Source organism: Miniopterus schreibersii (genome assembly GCF_964146895.1).
Source record: "Miniopterus schreibersii genome assembly, chromosome: 1".
NCBI classification, from domain to species: domain Eukaryota; kingdom Metazoa; phylum Chordata; class Mammalia; order Chiroptera; family Miniopteridae; genus Miniopterus; species Miniopterus schreibersii.
The window spans coordinates 86,399,210-86,424,105 of record NC_138101.1 but is presented as its reverse complement, the minus strand read 5'-3'; the positions used below and the strand labels follow the sequence as shown (position 1 = coordinate 86,424,105).

At 36.7% G+C, this 24,896-nt stretch overlaps 1 protein-coding gene across 3 annotated transcripts in view; it reads left to right on the top strand.

The window, feature by feature from the left end:
• The window catches only part of SLC39A12 (solute carrier family 39 member 12), a 67,151-nt gene that overhangs the window by 27,041 nt on the left and 15,214 nt on the right, over positions 1–24,896 (top strand). For 2 of the 3 annotated variants that reach the window (XM_081145619.1, XM_081145617.1), the window contains exons 7-12: positions 2,526–2,698; positions 5,824–5,976; positions 8,152–8,262; positions 10,464–10,530; positions 14,457–14,615; positions 16,558–16,745. In XM_081145619.1, the coding sequence (XP_081001745.1) occupies positions 2,526–2,698; positions 5,824–5,976; positions 8,152–8,262; positions 10,464–10,530; positions 14,457–14,615; positions 16,558–16,745 (851 nt within the window). The remainder of the gene's footprint in view (positions 1–2,525; positions 2,699–5,823; positions 5,977–8,151; positions 8,263–10,463; positions 10,531–14,456; positions 14,616–16,557; positions 16,746–24,896) is intronic. The other variant, XM_081145618.1, reaches the window with a different exon arrangement.

Genomic DNA, 24,896 nt, shown 5'->3' with positions numbered 1-24,896 from the left:
CTCACTAAAGAACATTACTGTCCTCAATTTAAACGTTGCATTATGTAACTAAAGGGTGAGGCTTGTATTGGCCTTTTGAAATTACAGAAACATAAGATGAAGAGGAGAGGACACAGGGAGATGGCATCAAGAAAACAGTGTTCGGTGTGGTGAAACTCAATCTCTAAGCATCACCTCCAATTCAGTTTCCAGGAAAAAGCATTATGACCACATATAAATCAAGTTTCAGACTATGCAAACTACCTGCTTGGGAATGGCTTAGAATTTAATTATTATGCTCTTTTTTTATTAAATTTATTGGGGTGACGTTGGTTAATAGGATCATATGGGTTTCAAATGTACATTTCTATGATACATGATCTGTATATTGCATTGTGTGCCCACCACTCAAAGTCAAACCATCTTGTTATGTTAAGTTCTATTGTAACGCTGAGAAACACTTACACAGCACCTGCAAGTCGCCTGACTCCAATCAAGATGCCAAGGAAACTGGGGTAAGTTAGTCAGCAGAGTCCGACGGCCACAAAAGTCAGAGATTTTATGGTTTTCAGGCTGTCCTTGTCATATGGAAGCAGGTGAAGGCTGACTCACAGAGGACCTAAAACCATCCATAAGCTCTAAAGTTAGGAAATGTTCCTTCTCCTCTAAAGCCACACTGTAGCTGCCCTCAGGGCAAAGGGGGAGGGGAAGGATCACAGAACTTGAAACTGCCTTCTGCCTTGGAAATGTCAGAGCCTAAGTTGTTCTTGTGAGTTCTTGTCATTTTCTGAACTTTTGTAGTGACCCTAAAAATGTGGCAACTTTGAACTTTATGAGGCACCCAGGTGCTCATATTAAACTTCAATAGTCTATGTATTACATGAGAAGAGTGCCATTCTCACATAGAATCTATTTGTCAAAGAATAGGGGATATGAAACTTGGTTAAATATCTCCAGGATTTTTTTCATAACATAGGTATTTTTACTAAATTAGAACAGAATAAAACTTCTAGGCAGGTGCATGACCATTCCAAAGCATTTTATTACTTTTTAAACTTTAATTGTGGTTTTAAAAAAACCACATGGAATTTATCATCTTAATTATCCTTAAATGCAGTATCTACAGTTCAGTGGTATTAAGTATTTCACATTGTTGTGCAACAGATTTCTAGAACTTTTTCATCTTGCAAAACTGAAACTCTGTATCTGTTGAATACCAACCACTTGATAGTGGATTCCTAGCAGAGGAAGGGTGGTGATGAGAGTGACAAAATTGAAGTTTAACCGTTTTTTGGCCTTCTCTGAATTCACCACCAACTCTATTTTAATATTAGACTCCTATATAATTTAGACTTTATAATTCAATAAAGGTCATAATTATAATTAGAACTTATAATTCAGTAAAGGTCATTTTAAAATCACAAGCCTAATATCATGTTATTAGCTAGAATCATTAATGTGATTTAACGTAGAGGGCGAACGTTCCAGAAAAGTACAGAATAATAAGAATAAACTATTTTCTGTGATAGCTAACTTTACGATGATAGTTTCTTAAAACCTACAATGGACTTTAAGTAGTATGATAACTACATTGACTGATTTGACTTATTTACCTGTATGTAGTCACTAAAGGAAATGACAGCTTCATTTTGTAATTACCTTCCTTCAGTGTTTACACACCAGTTTGCCGTGACTTATAAGTAATTTCTAAATAAGTAGAAAACAGAGTATTTGTTTGGAATATCTGCAGCCAAAAGCAAATGGAGGCATGAATAACGCTTTATCTCCAAATCATTTCTATTTGGCTCTGAAAGCCATTTTTTCTCTCTGTTATTTTTTCTTTCCTTTCCTTCTCTACTTCTTCTCCCCTCATACATATATTTTTAATAATTTAAAAATCGTACTTTCTGAATATTTTTTTAAAAAATCTAGAAGCTAGAAACATGGGATAAATTTAGAGGTTATAAAATATTATTGCAATCATCCCAAATGTAGTTTGTCCAAATTTATTATCAGCCGTTACACATTCATTGATCAGTTTTTACCAACACAGTCATTCATTTCAGTCCTTGAGAATAATAAACACTTTTGACATTACACATAATTTTGACAACTTCTGGAAGAAAATACTCGTTTTGTACACAAACAGGCCTGCACGGGCCCAAGCCGTGTTGCTCCCATTATAACACTGCCTTGCCTTCAAGAGGTTTAAATGCGATTAGGTGCAAATCATGACCACTATCTGGCTACGGAGGTTGTAGTTTAAAGTGAGAGAGATTCCTTTCTTGGGGGTGGGAGGCAAACTAGGTCCTTGCTTGCCACAGTGATTTTTAAATAAGAGGTCATCGGGGTAACTTTAAAGTAGCAGGGCTATTTGGTGAAAACCTTTTCATTCTTAAAAATGGAAACCTTTCACCCAGCATAACACATAAAACGATTTCCTATCCCTCCCAGCTGCCTGTAAGACAGATTCTTCTGGCATTTGCACGAGCTGAGGCCCCGAGGGAGGGTGCTGAGCCCTGACCGGTTTCGCTTCCCCCTCCTAGAATACGGCTACAGCACGGTGGCCGTGGCCCTGCTCACGCTGGGCTCCATGCTCGGCACAACGCTGATCCTGTTCCACAGCTGCGAGGAGAAATACAGGCTCATTTTACAGCTCTTCGTGGGCCTGGCTGTTGGCACACTCTCTGGCGATGCTCTGCTCCACCTGATCCCTCAGGTAAGCGCCTTCCTTCCATTTCAAAGGGAGCGTGTCCAATTTCTCTTTACGTTTAGCTGTTCGAGGTGTTGATGCAAAATTTCACAGCAACTTGGATGAGCGGATACAGTGGCCAGTGTTTTCCTTGGACATGAATATTATTTCTCCGAAGCGCTTGTAGGAGAGAAGAGATGATCCATTGGTATGTTCATCACATGTTATTCTTATTTTTGAAATTTAAAAAAAGGTGACCAGATGTAGATTCCTACTAAGAAAAATTCAGGAAGCACTGACTAATTACCTATAAATAAAAATGAATGGGCTGTAAGACATTGCACTGGCTTTTCTCCAGTGCCTCCAAAACTCATCTGTTTCATGCCCTGCCCTTCTCTGCTGTCTTGGGCCCGGAAAGATTGCACCTCCTCTTGCTGGCCCGATTGTTGTTGGGTTCAGCCAACGTGAGGCACACAGAGAAGTGAGGAGAGGAGGCGTGAGTGGCAGGGATAATTCTTCCTGCCCCCTCCCGGCTCTGGTGCTTGCTCTAGAACAGCGATTTTCAACCAGTGTGCTGCAATAATTTTTAAAACATGGCAATACCTATTAGTCAGGGGCACTGGCCTCTTTCCCCCTAGATTGTTAAATAAAAAAGTGACAACAGCCCGGCCGGGCATGGCTCAGTGGTTGAGCATCGACCTAGGATCCAGGAGATCGGGGTTCGATTCCCCGTCAGGGCACATGCCTGGGTTGTGGGCTCCATCCCCAGTAGGGGGCGTGCAGGAGGCAGCCGATCAATGACTCTCATCATTGATGTTTCTACCTCTCTCTCCCCCTCCTTCCTTCTCTCTGAAATCTATAAAGATATGTTTAAAACAAACAAAAAAAATTTAAAAAGTGATGACAGCCAACACAACAACAGCCATCTAGTGTGAGTGAATCAAAATCAAAATTATACCTATTTTTTTGTCAGGCAGTCAAAAAATATATTTTTGTGTGTACCAAAGAATTTAGGTAAAGAGTTTATCTGTGCCATGAGATGAAAAAGGTAGCAAGTCACCGCTCTAGAAGCAGCTGATAACCTGTAGTCCTAGAGCTCCCATGGAGGCCTCCTCCCCAGCTCCACCGCCCACCGAGCTTCATTAACGTTATTTCCAACCTTTGTCCTTTCAGCCCTGAGTGCTAATGGTTTCCTGGAGCGGCTAGTTTCTGGGCGTCTTATTATTCTATATCCACACCTTGACTTTGCCTATACCTCTGTAATAGCACCCTCATTAACCTCCCTTCATTTGAATCATCTTGCCCAACTAAGACCGTCTAGATTTCCCTTAAGAAAAATGTAAACACCAGGAAGTTGGCTCTTTGTCAGGAATGAAAGGACTAGGACCTGAGATGCAAAAGAATTCAGGCAGAAGGATCTTCAGATGAGGGTGTCTATTTCCTCTGAAATTTCTTATGATGGACTAATGATCCACCCTCTCACGAAGTCTGAGATGTTAAAATTTTCCACACTCTGGCAATTTCCTACAGGGTCACTGTTGTTGCTTAGAGGCTCCATAATTATTAGATGTTCTGAAAATTGCAAAATGAGCATTGGAGAAATGAAACAAACCATTATTAGTTTTAATTTCCCCTGTAATCTAATTTTCTGGAAATATTTCAGGGCTTATTGGCTTGAGGTGGTGGCCGAGGCCTTTTTCTAGGTCGCTGCAGTGGCTGCAGAGCTGTTCACTCCCAGGATCCTGGGAAACAGCAAAAGGACCTGAAGGCTTCCTGGGTCTTCCCAGATGGGGGATGGCAAAGCTCCAGGCAGCAGCGGTGGATTTGGGGTGGGTGAGACTGTCAACGAGCTCGGCAAAGGCAAGTCACAGAGGAGAACTTAAAAGATTAGCTGGATTTCATGAAATTTGGGGGTCAGTTTTACTTGAGGAAAGAGGAGAGGACAGAAGTTATTGGGAAGAGGAAGATGCAGTAGAAGGATGGTGGAAAGCTAGAAAAATCAGTGAGCTTCCTGAATGTGATCTATGACAAGTGTTGCAGGGAAATGACCAAAAAATGCCACTGTCATTATTTCCTTTTTTAAATAGCTGTATTTATTCAACCTAAAGATCTACATTTTTTTCCGAGATTGTGGTTTTTATCCTGTTTTGTGATATCACAATATTCTCTATATTATGAAATAATGGTAATTACAAATATTAGGTAGGTATCCTTTAATGTCTCTACCAAAAGAAAAAGTTGACTAATGTATGTTGGTTTTTAGTTATGTCCATAAACTCAGTGTATATACTCATTTGTTATCTTGTGTGTAAATATATGTTTGCACGCATAAATATCTATATACATATACATATGAACACATATATATACAATATATAGAGATATAATTTCCTTTTCCTCTTTTTAATGGTCAGTAACATCCTAAATGTGGGAACCGCTGAGCCATTTCTTAAATTGCCGCCTTCTGGGGAAAGAATATGATATGTAATGATTACTAGCCCACAAGAAATTATGAGGTCAACCAGTGGGATGAGTCAACCAATGGGATGAGTCAACTAGAGGAAAACTCCTAATGCTTTTCTTATATACTTTTCTGTCCCAGGTTGCTGACAGTATTGCTGGGCATATAGTATTCACTCAATGGAAAATGTCTTTGAGGCAGATTTCTTACTTCTCTGAACATTTGTTAAAAGTATTCTTTAATTGCAATGGGGCATGGGGAAAATAAAGCCCAGATGAAATGTATCTTTATATTTGTTCTGGATATAAAATACATTGGCTTGCTATAAGGCATTGCTGTGCAGAGACTTGAACTCCTGGGAAAAAATTCAGCTAAAGGATGGAGAGAGTATAAAAATTTAGGCCACTTACTGAAATAAGCTTAGGCTTTATTCTATTCATAAGCAGAAACTACTCAAAACTCTCCCTTCTTTTCTCTTGTACGCATTTTATTTGGTCATGATTAAATCCTACAGTGGAAGTATTTATACATCTAAAAGCAAACTGGGTTTTGAATGATTTCAGGAGTTGTCATGGGGTGCCCCAGAATGAAAGTTGATTATATTCAAATCTAGACCTACTAATTAGTATCTATATCATCAAAAGTTATTTCTTTATGTTTCTTTCTTATTTTATTTATTTATTTTTTTTAGGTTCTTGGTTTACATAAGCAGGAAGCCTCAGAGTCTGGACATTTCCATGAAAGCAAAGGACACATTTGGAAACTGTTGGGGCTAATTGGAGGCATCCATGGATTTTTCTTGATAGAAAAATGTTTTATTCTTCTTGTATCACCAAGTGCCAAGGTATAATTTAAATTTTATATATCCTTTTCTTTAGGGCTTCATAATATTCATCTTTTATTGCAAAAGTACTTATTTAAAAGTAACTGACGTTTTCATGAAGGGATGAAGGGTTCCCTATGTAAGCGATGAGGCTCTGATTTCCATAATACACAGGTCATTCTGACTGGCAGCTTCCCTGTAAGTTTTGTTATTAATCTTTGAAACGTCTCTTGTTGGCCTGTTGATGTACTTGTTCCAGTGTGCTATTTGACTTTCATGGCAAGTTTAGAAACTAGAGTCTATTTCATGTCAGTGTTTTGAATGGCTTTCCTAACCAAAAAACAAGCAAACAAACAAAAATTTTGAAAATTCACGAAATTACCCATTATTTTCTATCTTAAGGACATTTAAAAGTATCAAAAACAAGCAGCTCAGGAATGGTATTTGTAAGAAATCTTTTTTTTTTTAGCTTGAATCATTGCTTTCATTTGGGCCTGTATCTGATCAATTTCTACATATATGATGAAACCTAAAACATAGTGTAGTTAATTTATGATTTTGTTTTTTCACCTTGCACATTATACTATTAGAAAAGTGTTGAACTGTTTGGTGGGATGGTTAAAAAGGTAAACACTTATGGAAGATTCCAGGAGGTTAAACTAAAGCAAGGTTTTTTTTACAAAGTTTCGATGCTCTGCGGTCCTTTATGGTTCTGTCTTATCCCTGACTGTGCTCAGGTCAAACTTTAGTAGTCTTTTAAAATATCAGCAATTCTTCATTATCATTCCAAAGTTTACTCAAAAATTATACTTTATGCATCAAAAAAGGATGGTTTTGTGGATGGATAGACAGCTGCTAGATGGCTGGATGTGTCATAAAAATAGATATAGCAAAATGTCAATGGCAGGAACAGGAAGTGGACATAAGTGTTGATATTACAGTTCTTTCAGTTTTTCTGTATATTTGAAATTTTTTATAATAATTAGATTTTAAACAGAATCCTGTAAAAAAATTTCTGTTTTAATGAAGCAATGTTGTTTTTTGGCCTAGGGCCCAAGCTAGGATGTAATTAAAAATTGAGAATTCAAGCTTCAATCACATTACCTACTATAGAAGTTTGGGACATTAATCTCAAAGGGGTTCTAATCTTAATAAGCATGAGAAAACAATAATAGATGACCACTTATACACAATACATTAGCATTTCCAGACTGGGAAAACTAAATTACAAAACCAACATATCAACCTGTGTGTAATATTGAGAAATTTAACCAGGATGGAAATTAGTGAAATAAATTCTGAACATCTGAAACTGTAGAGTTTATTCAGATTATCCTTGTATTTGTCATGGGACTTAAAATGAGTTTTAAGAACATAATTTCAAGATTCATGATATTGCATAAAATAAAAGAAACGCACATGTTTTAGAAGCTACGAGTGCTTCTAAAATCTGGAGATTTTTATTTGGTAGTTTTAGGGTATAATACAATTTCAATTATCACCCTTTTGTTATCTCCATTAGAAAAAAATCAAAATTTGATTTTGTAGTAAATAAAAATGACATTACAAAAGCCACCACTTTTTGAGTCTTTTAAAATTCTTGAAGTTGCATTCTTAAAGCATTCAGAACATGCATGAAGCAGTCCTGTGCTTCTCCAAGGTAAGGCCCTTTAACAAGCATTTATCACAGTGAGATTCTCCCATTACTCTTTTTGTGCCACTCACCACTTTGACCAATAAGCAAAATGTTAAACAGAACCGTGGAATTGACAAAGGCTGCACTTGCATTCTTCCAGCTTCAGCATGAATTTTATTTTTATTTGTTTACTTATTTATATTTATATTTTATTTTTTTATCACCATTTATCCCCTCTATGCCCTCTCCCACCTCCACCATGCCCCTCACCCTCCACCCCCACCGCCCACAATCACCACACTATTGTCCATGTCCATGAGTTCTCTTTTTTGCTGCTGTTCTTATTTTTTTGATCAATTCCAATGGCTCCCCCACCAAGCAGAGCTGTCTGCCTGCTCTCCATGAGTCTGTCTCTATTTTGCTCGGCAGTTCAGTTTGTTCATTAAATTCCACACATGAGTGAAATCATATGGCACTTGTCTTTGACTGGCTCATTTCATTGAGCATAATTTTCTCCAGGTCCATCCATTCAGCACTAATTTTAAACTATCCTCATACAGCAGGGAGCATCATTGGTTAAAGAGCATGTGGGACATTCCCATCATCTTGCGCTCAACTCTGAATTAAGCGACCAGTCGGGCAGAGGCAAGTCTGCTTCAACTATCCAATTGGTAGGTTACTGATCCGAACTATTTTACTGGTTTGATTACCTTCCTTCCTTGGTCCCTTGATTTCTAGATAAAAATCAGTAGGATAGACATAGAATCCACTCTTGACTTGCCTATATTCTTGACCATGATAAATAGTTTGAAAAACTTTGCCAAGCACATGAAAGCTGTTTTAAACTGTAAAAAGCATTTTCCGTAGATTCAAATCTTTGCTATCTGCACCACTTTGAATCAAGTATGGATTAGATTGACTTAAGATACAGCTTAATCATTTTGTTTACAAGTTTTCATAAACCTGTTGACCTTTATTTAGTTTTCCACTCTGAAAACTAAGCCATGCATGGCTAGGTGGATGCAAATGAGTGTTAAGGAATTAGTGCATCTAGGAGTGGGGCGCTCATTTCACAATGCAGGAGAGAACTGATTCTGCCCAATGAGGTGTCTCATTTTAAGTGCCTTCTGTTACATTGAATTTTCCATGACAAAATTGCCAGATGAATTCTCAAAACACAACCTCCAATCAGGTTCAGAACAGTATTCCCGTTCTAATTCTCAAAGTAACAAGTAAAGGGACAGGCAAAATATGAAAGTAATATATAATAGACAGAAAACTTGCCTCCTATAACCATGGCCTCAGGGAAGGGGTTTACAGTTCAAGGACAGATTCCTAACTGATAGAGATAAGTAAGCTGTTTCTGAGACATTAACACAGCAAAATAGAAGTCAGGCAGTGGATTGCAGATCTAGATCTAATTCAGAAATAGGAACAAAAAAGTTCCTTTAAAAATGATTTTAAAAGCCTTATTGTGTTTATTGCTTAGATATTTCACATGTGGTAGGAAAAAAGATAACTTCAGGTTGAGATTAGTTTTAAAATCACCCTGATGCTGACTCCATTCCTTCTGTTTGATTGAAGGGTCCAGAACCCCAACATGTGTATAAGAGAATTTCTGATGCTAACTTAATGACTTTGGTTGTATTTGAATATGCTGGCTCATTAATAATATATTCACATTCCTTTTATTTAAGCTGCAATATCAAGCCTAAGCAAATGGAAATAATATTAACTTTAAGAACCATTCAGTTCAATTTTTCAGGCAGGAGGGGAACTCATAATTCTTTCCAATCAACAAGGAATTATGGATATTTTCTTCTAAATTCCTTTACAGAGTATGACATTATATAGCTTTTTGGAGAAAAAAATCCTAGAATATCTACCTCTTTTAATCCTGTGTCCTTCAGGTCTTCTCTCAGCATCCTTTTCCAAAATATTGCCTATCATTACATTTTTTAAATACTTGCTATTATTTAACATGTGAACTTTGAGTTTACTTTCTGTTTTACATTTTAAAAAATGTTTATGTTTCACATTAAATTTGTCTCAAAGTCTCCATAACTTTGGATGATAAAATTATATAAATGTGCTTTTAAAATAACATGTTTAAAAGGGAGATAAAAGTATTCTTTTCACATAATAAAATAAGAATCTGAGGCATAGAGAGGGGAAGTGACTTTCCAGAAGTTGAACCATGAATCCATCTCTGAAATAAAATCATGTAATTTTAACTCATTTTATAGATGTCAATTTCAAAATCTCACTTCCTAGTCATTTGAAAGGATGAGAAAACTTTAAAATTTGATTATATTTGTCTTTTCTGATTCTGTGAATCTTCCTTCTTAATTAGCAAGATTCTTTTACTGACCAGTAAAGCAAGAAAGTCAGAATATTATGCCACGATGAGTGCAATGAGGTGTGTGTTGGCATGGGTTAGTTCTCCATCCACAAAACACGATCTGCTTAAAGATCAGAAGATGAATTCTAGATCTACAATCAGAAGAGCTAATTAGGTCAAGCATCAAGAATCTTTTTTTTTTCCTACAATTTTTGGGTTTCATAAGGGCTTACATAATTTAGGAGTCTGAATTACAGACTGTCTTTGTAGCTTCTAGCACTCCATGGAAGACTCTGATCTATGTGAGTGCTATTTTCATCTAAATGCAGATAGTGCCAAAAGCTTGCTCACAGACTCTCATCCATACCTTCTATGTTTGTCAATGAAATTCAGACATTCTAACATACATTTAATTCTAGAGTATTAAGATATCTTTTAAAAATCAACATAACTCTTCAGATGTTTCATTTTTCCATAAAATGATGACCATTGCTTATCTTTTATCATTTCTTTTTTTTTCATTTAAAATAGAAAGGCCCAGAAGATTCCCAGGCAGCTGAAATTCCTATAGGCAGTATGACACCCTCCAACAAAAAACGTGAGTACTCAAAGAAAATAAAAGAGAAAGAACTCATGGCCCCAGACAACAGTGTGGTGACTGGGGGCTAGGGGAGGTGGAAGAGAGTGTTGGGGGGCTAAATGGTAATGGGGAAAAATAAATTTAAAAAAGGGTCCTACCCAGCAATACACAAACTACTGACATATGCAAAAAAGAAAAAGAAAATGGGAGTACTAATTTTAAAAAATTAAACATTAAATGTAGAAAGTGCCATAGAAAAACATTATGTCTGCTTTAAACAAATGTTATACATTTCATATTGGTTACGTATTTTATTATTAAAGTCTTTGCAATAGAATTTTTAATAAACACTTATTCCTATCTGCTTTCAAACATACTACACATTAATGTCAACTTTACTCCATTCTTTAAAAATGCTGTTTTCTCTAATTGCTTAAAATTAATCTTCTAAAAACTTCAATTAGTGTAAATACACATGCGGTTATCAGAGCTCCTTTAAAACCATGTGTACACGATGATCGAGTCTTTCCATTCTGTGAAGTTCGAAAACATCATTGTTGTTTGTTTTGCCTCCTATCACTGTCTACAAAAAATTGATCACAGATGTCCATCCATTTGTGATACTGTCATTTACGATGGAGTTTGTATCAGCGACACCTCATCCCTCACATCTTACTCTATAACTCCCTAATTTTCAACCCACCCTCTTCTTTCTGTGACTTTCTCTATTTCTGAATTTAATTTCCCAACTTTGGATAGGAACTTATTTCTTTTTGCTTATGTTTGTGAATAATTTTTAGAATTTTGGGGGTCTGTTTTGGTTTTTATCAGTTGCTCCTGAATCTTTGCCCCATTTTTCTTATTTATATTACCCTTTTGTGGCACACTTCTCAGTGTTTTAATCTTAAGCAGCTGTGATTAGTGATTCCCATTCTATCATAATAAGTTAGCTACCCAATAATAGAAATAGTTACCATTCGTTGAGCAGTTATTATATGCCAAGCACAGTGCTAAAAACTAGACAAGGGTTATCTCATTTAATCCTCCTACAGTTTAATAAAATAAGAATAATTATTATCCAAATTATACAAGTGAAGAAACCAATTGTTAGAGAGAATAAGTCACTGCCCAAGATTACATAGCTCATAAGCTCCAGCATTGAGGCACTAAGGAAATGCTAATGCACTAACAATTTCTTTGTGATCATTCGTTAATGCATCCATGTGTTTTCTCATATTTTCATTCATTCATTCAAGAACTGTTTGAAGACATGCCATGTTTCAGGCACTGATTCATGAGAGAATAAAGATAAGAACGGTCTTTATCTCTAGTTTACAATGTGGTTGGGCATGTATATACTAATAAAAACAAACATAATTGTACTCATTACATTCTAAATGTGTTAGATTATTAATTCCTGGACCCTATTTATCTGATTCAAAATATATAATTACATAGTGTGTCCAATTCTGCTTTCAGGACATTGTTAGTATAATTTTTTTCTTCTAAATCTTCAGTTCCAGGAGATATTTTAGAATGCCTGGTACTTAGTAGGCCTACAATAGACATTTGCTAGTTTTTGTTTTTGAAAGGAAGCAAGAGGCACGAAGGATCTGCTCAGTCAAATTAGGAGCAAGGAGCAGATACTAGATCAGGGAATAATGATGGTCTTATTCAAATATTTTGTAGGCCTCATATCTTGCCACTTCAGATATCAAGCTTGGCATACAGAATGAGTAATGAACAAACTCAAATTCGATTACTCAACTGCCCTTGTGCCAGGGACATTGAATTAGCTTCAAATATTTGATTACTTGTTTCATATTACCTCATTGGTGGAGTCCAGCTTGTGTTCCAAAAGACAGGATGTGAAAATCCTATCCACAGTCTGATTTAAATAAACAAAAAGCAAAATGATATAAGGTCCAGCCCATGTTCCACCATGGAAAATCTCTGGTAAGTCAGAAATGTGGAACTCAATATGACTGCCAGGTACATAAAAAAGGTAAATATTAATGATAATTCTGTAATGAGTACATTAAATTACCAGTGAATGCTTGTTATACCTTCTGCTGAGTAATGTTTAAATTATCTTAAACAATATGCACAACGTGTTCCTTGTGGCTTACATGCAAAAGTGTGTATTTGCCTTGTGGCTTGTTACATGTCCATGATTTGCCATTTAGAAACCCATAATGAGAGATAATGAAATTACAGAAAACAAAAATAGGCTGCACTGTTTCTTAGCAGAATATAAACTGGGTAAAAATTTTCCGCTTGAATATATGGTATTAGTATCAATACTGTATGTAGGCATGTGGAAATTACAACTTATTTACATGCTGAAAATTTGTCCAAGGTATTACTTAAAATTATTTCATTTTATTATATTTTCACAAAGAAGAGCTTTATTTCTGAAAAGGAGCAGGAACAGCTGAGGACCTGGTAGCATTATTAGCTTCTGAGAGCTTCCAGGCAAAGCCAACAAGACCTCCCTGAATTTAATAATTTGAGATGTAGCCTGTGTTTTTATGACTATTGTTTGGAATCTTCTCATTTTTAATAAAAAATAGAATGAATTAGTAAACTACAAGAAGGATATAAGTCAGTCAGAATGATTGTTAGGAGAAAAATGCATGGAAAACCTTTGCAACACAGTCAAAACACCTATCTCCTGGCTGATAGTCTGGGTTGTATCTTCTATTCACTTGACTTAAGTTACTTATTTCATGGTGTGGCACATGAAATGAGTCAAATTTCTATTTCCCCAAATAAAATAGCAAACCATATCATAGTACAGTCCCCCTGTAGTCTTAGTGCACAAAACAGAAACCAGGAGGCAACCTCTTCCTAGTTTTATCGAGTGTTCAATTATTAGATGTGTTCAATTCCAACAGCAACAACAGCTATTGCTTATACCTGTCACCCAGTAGAGAGCAACAGAGTAATTAATGATGTTTTAGGCTATGGCAATTGATTGTAATGGCTTTTCTCATCAAATGGTATACCTAGGTCACTTACTGTCAGGGTAAGTATTATTTCTGAAATACGTTTTGTGTAGCCATTCAACTCCATAATTGCTTATACTAACATAGTTCTTAGGTTTTTGGAAACAGAAATTTCGTGTGGTAAAAACTTGAACCCAGTTATGGTCTAAATTATTTCATTAATTAAATCCATTATTATCTAAAGTAGTTCACTGACTCTTCACCAATCAGATTGTGTATATTATGTAATAGACTCCCATGAAAACAGCTTCTCTTTATTTTGTTCAAGGTCCAGCTGGTCTAGTACTGAGAGTTATTTTTAGAAAGATAAGAATATTAAGTAATTGTTTCAGAGCTGACTTTGGGATCGGCAGAGTCTGTTGTGGTCACAAATGGCAAGTGAATGAGGCACTTTGTCAGGGTGATTCACAACAACCAGACAGGGAAACACAGTGATCACACAATAGCAGAAAGTGTATCCTGCAGGTTGACCCTAGGGATAGTCTGACTCAGAGGGGCCAGTTTTGGAAAACAGACTCCATTTTAATGACATTCTTCAGGGAGGTTCTTAAATTATCTTAAAATGCTTTACAAAAGACACACATGGAAAGGTCATGGCTGGTATTTTGGGAGAGTATACCAATATTATTTCTCTTTTCTTTTGGGGGGGGGGGGAACAGCTGGACAAGGTGATAGAATAGTGAATGCCAGTGCACAGTTTATCTCATTATTAGTGAGACCCATTTAGAAAAGTGACCATATATCCAAGCATGTTGGTTACCATATTTACATCTGCAGTCCTCACTTATCTTGAAAACGGAAACAAAGTGGGGTTACTTAATCTGATGCAATTTAAGAATGTCAGAGGTGGATGGGAAAGTTGGTTGTGTTTGACGGATTCCATGAACTATGGAGTGCTCTTTTAACGCTTTCACACCTTCATTTAATTTTTTTTAGGCAAATCCATTAGCTCGTTAGCAATAATGATACTGGTAGGGGACTGCCTGCATAATTTCGCAGATGGCCTCGTGATAGGAGCAGCCTTCTCGTCTTCATCTGAGTCTGGAGTAACCACGACAATTGCTATCTTGTGTCATGAAATTCCACATGAAATGGGTGAGTTTAACAGTAGATTCTCTGTTTCCTGCTGAGAAAATCATATTTCTAGCGATAGTTTCCTAGGCTTCATTTCCAAAATATGATGAAAAGATGAATACTTTTCTTTCATAATTTATTTTTTTTTTAAACCAGAAAAGAACAAAAAAATCCTGTACTTTGGGATAGAATTCAACTGGACTCTACATTTCCCAGGGCCAGAAGTGACTCTGGATTCTGGAGAATTCTATATGGGAGAAAGTCATTCCCAGAAACTTCCTTTTAAGGAACTTTGGCAAGAATTTTAAAATCTGCATAGTAAATGTGGGAAAAAACATTAAGAGGGGAACTTTAACCAGTATGTCAGCAACCAGGCCAATGAGACAAAATAACATTTAAATGAAAGGCAAACCATGGTTTCATCAACCAGATTTATACAAGACATCTAAAGCCAACTGCAAAATTGGTATGACAAGCCTATGGTAACAGATACACGTAAGACTCTTTTTCTGGATAATGTTAATAGCCCTGTAATTCAAATCCTGCTGCCCAGGAACCAAGTGAGATAGAATATATGTTAATGAAACAGACCCAGAAACAGCAGAGGCTGGCTCCAGGCGCACATGTACCCTAGAGAGAGGACCCCGGGCTGTCACTCTTTCTGTTCCCATTTTCAGACCTTCATTGCAATCCTGTCCTCTTGTGTTTAGTGTTAGAAGTCCTGTTGCCCATTCCTCATTGACCCATCTCTCCTGAAGCAGTTTATCCAAGGTCCTTCCTGAATCATTGAAACATGCTTGGTCTGGGTGTCCTATCCTATGGTCCTGCTTTAAGCTGCTATAACAAAACCACAGGAGAGTGTGACAGTCCGTGGCAGGCGAGCAAAAATGTTCTAAGACCTGTTCATAGGACCAGTTATATAGTGGAACTAGGAAACTCAGTCCCCGGGCTGTCTTGATTGAATTTCAGCCTTGTCTTAATCCCCAAAACCAAGAAATAGAACCTCTCAGATGAATAGGTCATTCTTCTCTTAGAGGGAAGGAGAGATGTGATGTCTTTCAAATCATTAAGGCCTTAAAACATTTTCCAAAGGAAAAATTTGTTTTCCTAATCAACTTCAGCAGGGATTTTAAAATCTCATATTAAGTGGTTTTCTCTTTTCCCAATGCAGTTCCTACATAAGTAAATAATAAAAGCCCACATAATGTTTACTACCTTGTGATTTTGCTTGTCAAGTTTCCAGGCAAAAAGATTTAGAAAACCTCAGCCAGCAAGTGCTTGCTTTCTTTCTTTCTTTCTTTCTTTCTTTCTTTCTTTCTTTCTTTCTTTCTTTATTTATTTATTTATTTATTTATTTATTTATTTATTTATTTATTTATTTTTGCATATATGTTCTTTGGGTATTCTCTTCAGTTTCTTTCATCCTGTCCACTCCACCCACCTCCCCTCTGACATCTGTCAGACTATACCATATATGCACAACTGATTCTATTTTGTTTGTCAGTTTATTTTGTTCATTAGATTCCACATATAAGTGAGATCATATGGTACTTGTCTTTCCTGACTGGCTTATTTCACTTAGCATAATACTCTCCAGGTCCATCCATGCTGTCTCAAAAGGCAAGAGTTCCTTTCTTTTGCTTTCTTTTGCATTTATCTAAGCTGAAAATGCCACAGGATGACAGGATGTTAGAAACTAAAGACTATGTCACAGTTCTCTCTCTACTATCCTCGGGAACAGTAAAAGGAAAAGAACTCTTGAAATGTAATTTCCTAATTGCATAATGAGTTAGCTATGAATCTTAGAGAAATATAGGAAAATGGTTTCTTAACTGATCATTCAGCTTAACTTATAAAGTTGATCCTGGTTGCTGACATTTGAAACAACCTTATAACACACTACTCTACCAAAGCCGTCATCAGTTAATCAATAATTGTATTTTCTTTTTTTCTTAAATTTCAGGGGACTTTGCTGTGCTCCTAAGCTCTGGACTTCCTATTAAAATTGCCATCCTGATGAATTTTATAAGTGCTCTAACTGCCTTCATAGGACTGTACATTGGGCTCTCAGTATCAACTGATCCTTGTGTTCAAAATTGGATCTTGACAGTTACTGCTGGGATGTTCTTATATTTGTCCTTGGTGGAAATGGTAAGCTTTGTGGGTTTTCCATTATGTTTTTCTAAACACTGAAAATGTAAAGTAGATAAAAAGCAATAAAATGGAAGAATAGGTGGGGAGAGGAAAAGAATATAGATAACAACATAAAAGACTAAAGATTCTGTGAAATCCAAGAAAGTAAGTTGTAGGCAGAAGAAACATAAGTTGAGACACAGAAAATATTGACCTTCTTTTAGTGAACTGAATTGGAGTGAATGAAACCCTTATAATTGTAAAAAAGAGGTCATCAGTTGATTCTGCTTTGTCTCTGTAAATGACACCTATACTTCGATCTGAAAAATGAAAAATTCAGTTAAACAGACAGGTATTTTTTAAAACATTGGAAAATAGTTCAGATGAATTTGTTGTTGCATTAAATGACTGTTTGACTTAATTAACCAACTATACTTTTAAAAATAATGATTTCATCTTTCAGTTTTCATTTCCAGAGGGTTATCATATGGTGAAACAAGGAAGATTGTTATAGTGTGGGTCTCTAAAATCTCAACATATATTTCCTAAAGGGTCCTTGCTGACACCAGTGGTAACTTTGTCATCAGTTTTCATCCTCTATAATCTTATGAAAAAATTAAACCTGGGAAATTTTACCTTCTTTTGCCTTCTAAATTCTGGTCTTCAGTAGATAAAACAGTCTTTTTTAAGGTCACTTTCTATTAAACTTAAATATCTTTAGGTGAAGGTCATAATAATGACCCCTTCTCATGGGTTAGAATAAAGTAAGTAAAAATTACATAAGTTATTAAAAGAAGTATTTAAGACTGAGAAACAATAGAACACCAATCTGAGTGAAAGTAAAATATGCGTTTACATGTATCCTCAAGCAGAAAAATAAAATAAACTATCTTGAAGATAATATATGGAACAGGACCATTGGGATGGACTAATGAGGTGGCAGAATCCAGGTACTGTCCTGGAAGTAAATAAAGAGAAATGTCCCATAAGGAAAAAAAATCTAGACGGCAGGAACCCTTGCTGATAGAATCAGAATAAAAGTGCATTCTTGAAGTAAAACTCAATAAGAGAATTCTTCAAGTTAGTTAGTAGCACCATTTTAAATTCCATTGTAAACACTTCTGACTGCCCAGTTGTTTTTCTGAATTCTCATAAGATTCAAATAGATGAGAAAAACACCAAAATGTACTTCAGGGTTTAGACATGTTCTTACACATTATTTATGGCTCTCGGGAAAGTTCCTTATCTTGATAGTGAAGAGAGCTAAAATTGGGGCAAATTCTACCCCTCCCCCCTTTCTGAACACCAGCCTCCAACCCTCAGTCAATGTACATGATCCTTTGATCCTTCCAGCTTGAGAACTCTGGATTTCTAGCCTTTGGCACTTCAAAAGCACAGTGTCACTCATCACTGAATGTTGAGAGGTACCTTTTGTTTACAACATCTCTGTATCAGTCCTCACATTCACTCTTGAGTCTCCTGATTTTTAGTTTTCTAATTTCTTTTCTAATTTCTTTTCTCTTTATAAGTCAGTTGGGAGCAGTTACTGTATTCTTTTGAAGTTTTTTTTTTCACACTGTCTAAACCTCTCTTCAAGTGTGATGGATGTGTATGTATGTAGTTAATCTTTTTTCTTTGTTAAGGAGACTACTCTTCCAAGATTGACCTGAGCAGATTGTCAAAAGCCATTTGTCATGTAGAACCCTGAGCTAAATATGTCATTTTCCCCTCAATGTTTCTCCTCTTGATTTTGTAAGGGTAAGAAATTGCTTGTAAGACAGCAGTGTGCCTGATATCCTATCATATTCCAACTAGAATAAATCTTGACTTTATTTCAAATTATTATTGGCCCAGGAAAAACCAGCATTCTGGCAAAAAGGACAGGAAATAAAATACTCAGAGCTTCCTGAGGCTACTTCCTATAATGCAGGTCGCTTGCTCTCACGGCCTTTTGCATAACTTCTAAACAAATTCGACTCTTTCACAAGGCAGCAAATTTAACTGTTGCTGTACTCTGGGCTGTGCCAAAGAAAATAGTCTTTTGCATTTAAAGGAAAGACAACAAGGTTTCACGACTCTGTAAATAGCAAAGAAAATAAATGACAACAACTAAAGGGTAAGGGGAAATTCTTTCATACACGGGTTATTTACTAAACTCTGGAAATTTACCAGCGGGGTTAATGTGGAAAGGTTAGCTAGATTTTTGCTTTCCTTGTTTGTTTCAAAGAAATTGGGTGTGTTATTTCAAAGCCCTAAAAGAGTAAGAACTTGGGGCAAAAATGGAGCTATTAGCAATGAAGTCAACAAGGAAGAAAATCTTCTGGAAACCTGCCAGCCTCAATTCTCCGAAGCTGTATTGCCTCATCCAAGCACACTAACTTCTAGTTGCATTGAATGGTTTCTAAAGGAAGTTAAGGATGAATGTAGCTCTGGGTGGCCAGAGGAAATTCATTCTCTGTTATAAAGATCAGTATCTTAGACTGGGTTTTCCCCAAGCAGAGGCTAAGACAAAGGCTTGAGGGAAGGCAATTCATTTGGGAGGTGATCCCAGGGAGCAGGACTACAGGGCAGATCAAGTGGAGCAAAACAGGATGAAAAGTCAATAAAACAATGTGGTGTTCTTTTTAAACTGACCACCGCTCTGGGGAATCCATTGCATAGGACTTTCTGAAGGGGCTCCTGTCCCCATTGTTCAAAGCTGGCCCCACAGGCATTACCCCACACTCTCAGGTTATTCATGCTGGAGTGCCCAGGGAGTTCTCATGGCCATGCCAAGCCATCACATCAGAGAGGCCCAGGGCAGGAGAAGGAGGAGTGTGGTGTGGGCCTGGAGCAAGGCTCTATGCAAAACAAATCAGTGCCTTCTTGGAAATGGTCCCTGAAAGTGTCGCTATGGTTAGAGAGGGGGCTGAGAGAATATAAAAGAGCACAAGAGTGATGTCCATTAACAGTTGACCCCTTCCACCACTCAGGTACTCTCACGGTCTCCTTTACTGCTAAGTCACATCCATCTCAAAGTTCCTTCACGGTGGTAGCCAGCCAAAATGCCACGAAGACTCAATACAAAATAGTTAGTGGGATACACTCCAAACCCTGCTGGTCTTGAGGCTGCATTTAATATTCATCATCCCTCTCTTCCAGCACCCAGTCTTGAGTCCCCTCATCTCCAGGCAACACTTTGACTGACCTGGATTTCTTTCCTCATAGGGCAACCTAGGCTTCACTTGAGAGATCTGCTCTGACCTTGTCAGGCTGTGTTTCCTGTAGCTGCATGCTCAGCACTGTCAATAGGCGTGGAAGCACCAAGAGATGCTTCAGGGAACCCCCAGGTCTCTGGATATGTTCCTTGCTCACTCCATTATGTAACAATAACCCTAAATCCCATGACATATAACTTTGAGATAGATGCGACTTAGCAGTAAAGGAGAACATGAGAGTATCTGAGTGGTGGAAGGGGTCAACTGTTAGTGGTGGAAGGGGTCAACCAGTGGCAATAACTCCCACCAATATTGTAACTTTTCTCTGTTGGTTGATCCATTGATACGAGGAGCTCAAAGAACCAGGTAGTGTTGTACCCGACTTTCGTGAGACTAATTCACACAGAGACCAAATTCATTGTTTGGAGATTTATTAGCCGGCGACTGCAAGCGGGCTCCTGCCCAAAACAAAACTCGCAGCCCTGAACAGTCTTCACAGGGAGAATATAAAGGCAAAAACTACATTCCGTTTGGCTAAGGGGGGGCAAGTTGGGGACTAGCGAAGTGGTATACAGAAACTAAGATAAGCGTTAATCAACCTTCTTGGTTAACTATTCCCTGAAATGTTTTACAAAGTTTCCAAAGAGCCAGGGAAGGGGAAGAGGTCATTGTTTCTACCAAATTTTGTTGCCCTTGCTTATCTTCAAAGTAGAAATTGTAAAGGTAGAAAATGGGAGTGCTAAAATGGGAGTGCTATACTTCAGTAGTAGTAACAGCTTCAACTTCAGTGGAAATATTCTCTGGTGTCTTCTCTTCAAGATAAAGGTGGTCCGATAGTGCTAAAGTTGAGGTGAACAGGAAGCACAAATTCCACAAAGAGAAAAACTGGCAGTGATCGGCTACCATTGCTTCACGATTTTCTCTACTCTGCTCTTATCTCTTATTTCCTTCCTTCTACTCACTTTGTATTTAATTTTCTGTTTATTTCTGCTTTATGTGATGGAATGATATATCATTGATTTTAAATCTTTCTTCTTTATTAATCTAAGCATTTAAAGTTATAAATTTTCCTCTAGCACTGCTTTAGCTGAATTCCATATATTTTAATATGTTGTGTTTTCAATACTGACTATTTTGAAATACTTTTAAATTACCCATGTAATTTTTTGAGCCATATGTTATATAGAAGTATGTTGCTTAATTTATCAATATTTGAAACTTTTCTAAATACATTTTAGCTATTGACTTTAATCCCTTCATAGTTAGAGAATATATTCTGTATTTTGTTTTTGAAATATTTCAGACTTTTTTTTATGGCCCAGCATATGATCTATCCTGGTGAGTGGCTCCTTGTGCATTTGAAAAGTACATGAGTGCAGCAGTTGTTTGGTATGGCGTTCTGTGAATGTCAAGCTGGTTGATAGCTGTATTCATATTTTCAAATTCTGTACTGATTTTTTCTCCACTTGTTCTGGTAATTATTGAGGAAGTTATGTAAAAATATAAACCTATATTCGTGGGTTTGCCTATTTTGTTCTTAGTTCTATCAATTTTGTTTCATGCAATTGAATTTCTGTTATTAGATGCATGCATATTTAGGATTGTTATATCTTGATGAATCCTTACTTTTATCATGCTAAAAGGTCCCTCTTTATCTCTGGTATAACTGCTTGTCTTGAAGTCTTCTTTGTCTGGTGTTAATATAGTCACATCTGCTTTCCTGCCCACTGTTCGCACAGGATATCTTTTCCATCCTTTTGTCTTTTACCTATCTGTGAAGAGTAAGATAAAATATTTGACGTGTCATTTGACAAAAGCCTCTGATACAATCAGTAATCCATGTGATGGATAGGTTAGTATCCATTTATCTTGTTTATCCAATCTTAGTTATATCTCAATCTTAGTTATAACAAGATCTTTTGGTTCACTGTCTTTCATAGTCCCAAGTTTGCTACAAAGATTTCACGAGATGTGTTCTCTATATATATAATGACCCACCCCTAACCCAAAGATAGACACATCCTAACCTTGGGAATTTGTGAATATATTATCTTACATTTACGCAGGGACTTGCAAATGTGATTAAGGCTTAGGACCTTGAGATGGGGAGATTATCCTGGATTATCTGTGGTCCAAATCTAATCACATGAGTACTTAACAGTGGAAAAATCTTCTCCATCTGGGGTCAGAGCAAGAGATGTGCTAACAGAAGCAGGGTCAGAGAGATTCGACATTGCTGACTTTAAAGATAGAGGAACGGATCCAGGAGACAAGGAATGTGGGCAGCCTCTAGAAGCTGGAAAAGGCAAGGAAACAGATTCTCTCCATGGATCCAGATGGAGAGCAGCCCTGTTGACACCTTGATTTTAGTCTGGTGACCCTATAAGATATTTATAAGATAATAAATTTGTGTTGTTTTAAGCCACCATGTTAATGGTACTTTGCTAACAGCAGCTATAAAAGATGACTGTATCCCTGTCCTACTAACTTTGGTCTAGGTGTACGTGGAAACAGAGGCAGCTATGTAGGAGCACCTCATTCTGAGAACCGAAGTTCCTTATAAGAAAATTCTCAGACTGAAAGTCAAGAGGATTTCTCAGCTCCACCTTCTCTAATGTTTACAAAAGTTCTCAAACGGGAGGAAAAGACAAGCTCTGAAAGTCCTGTTTTCTTCAGCAGTTTGGATGAGAGAGACTTTGTTTTTAACGAATGTGATTTACTATTTAAAGAATAAATTAATTTATTAAAAATATAAATAGGTTGTGCCAAGGAAAGGTTTATTTTGGATCTGAAACAAATTACAAATCTTTAGGCAATTTTCCTAAGGTTTTAGAGCTCGTGAAACTGTTCCCATAGCAACAGGCCCATGGCAACTTCAAGGAGCTATCACTATGAATGTAACGGAAGATGTCCCTAGAATTGGGGGAACTGGACAACTGCCCAGGATCCAATGCGTTAATAACACCCAAGCTGACAGTGGAGGAGCTGTAAGTCAGAGAGGAAGGTAGTGGAGAAGGAAGCGCCTCACCAACTCAGGCCAGAACAAAATAGGACAAACCAGAGTTCAGGTGCCCACTCTGTGTACGGCAAGACAGATCAGTTGAGAATATTATTTCCAGCCTCCGCCACTACGCAGTTCTCCCAATGTCTTCCCCTTTCCTTCTGTACATTCTGTACATTTTTGGGGGATGTCCTTTTAAAAATCATCTTCCTTGTTGAGACTATTATTAACATTCCTACAATCTTGATTTCACTTATATAATAATAGGGGAGGATGCAGTAAGACTGAAGAACAATTTTCTTATCTACCCTCTTCTGGAAAGTGTCTCCTCCAAGTAAAATCTCAGCCAGACTTTGCCTGGAACATTTTCCAATTTCCAGATAATTTTTCTTGTATGAAAGGTAGTGTAAAGAGTATTTTGAATTTGAACTTAAGATCCTCTGCTTTTAAAATATACAAACACACAAAAATAAGATTTGAATATTGAGCCCAGTCAATAAATAGGACTATAAATAGTCCACGTGAAAAGCATCCATTGGCTTCTTTACCATTGTTTTAGTTCAGTGAATGTAACAGCTTCAAGATAGTGAACTGGGTGAAAAGAACATAAATTGGCTGACAAAACAGTTACCTTTCTAGCTAGGCTTTGCCTTGTAATCACCCAACTATAAAATTAAACTAAAATAGAATGTATACTTTTAAGATATTGATCCTATTCCCTCCCCATAATTTTTTGTCTTACAATTTAGTTTGAGTCTTTCTTTCTCAGAGAAATCCAGATAAGTCCAGTCCAATTCAGCCAATAATCTATGATCACCAAGTTGGCTCTGGTAAATAAGTCCTTTCTCCATCCAAAAAAATTGTAAGCTATCCTTTCTTTGTAGTTTTTGAAAGGGGATATTTTGTTTGAAAAATACATGTAAAATGACCTTGATATACATATTTGCTTTCAACATATATTGTATTTAAAATCAGTGAATGCAACTGACACCATTTTAAGTACTCTTGCTGTGGGAAAAAAAAAAAAAAAAAAAGACATCTAAAAATCACTTCAGGCAGCAAAATTAATATAATTTTACATTCACAATTATTTCTTCACAAAAGCACGAAGGATGAATCATTCATACCAACAATTTTGGAGTTTTCTATTCTCTTTCTCTAAAAGTCAAATTCTACATTTAGATATTTTCTACTGAGCAAATGATTAATAGATACACTTTGGATGAATGCTGAGCTCTGTAATTTGACAAAAAATGACCACCTGAAATGTTTGTATTTTTCTGCTACTTAGGTAGCTTTTCTTCTAGCTAGTTTGCTAAATCACACGTGTGCATGTATACACACAAACAAACATATATCTTCCAAAGTAATACATTTCTTAGGAAAATACTCAAGCTAGCTGATGACTCTCTTTGCTGAACTAAACAAGTAAAAATGTTTCTAACTGAATTGCTTTCCCTAAGGAAAATATAGTGAGGGGAAATGTTAAGTATAACTGAAAAGCAGGTAACATTTTTGTCTCTCCTAATTGTCTCTCTCATAGCTCAACTTTCAAAAAAGAAAATTTCATTTATCTTCTGCTGCAAACTTCTCCATGAATTCTCTTAGAAAGATACCATTGGGAATTTAGAAGCCTATAATATCCTGTACTTAAATACTTAACAAAATATCTAATGATGAATTTTAATAAGTAACTTTAAAATACGCTTCTAGTTTGGCAATTCCAGATACATTGAGAGATGTGGCCTTTGATTTCTTGCTTGATAAGAAAAATTAAGACTGCTGTATTAAGCTGCTCTCTGAACACAACTGCTAATTTAAAAAGACCTAAATTCAAAATAGGTCCTACCTGTGTCAACAGGAACAAATCTCCCAGTTTCAGGGTATTGTTGAGTCAATACTTCAATCTGTGTTGAGGGTCTTACTATTAATAATAAAATACAATACTAAAAGAAAACACACTCTAACATC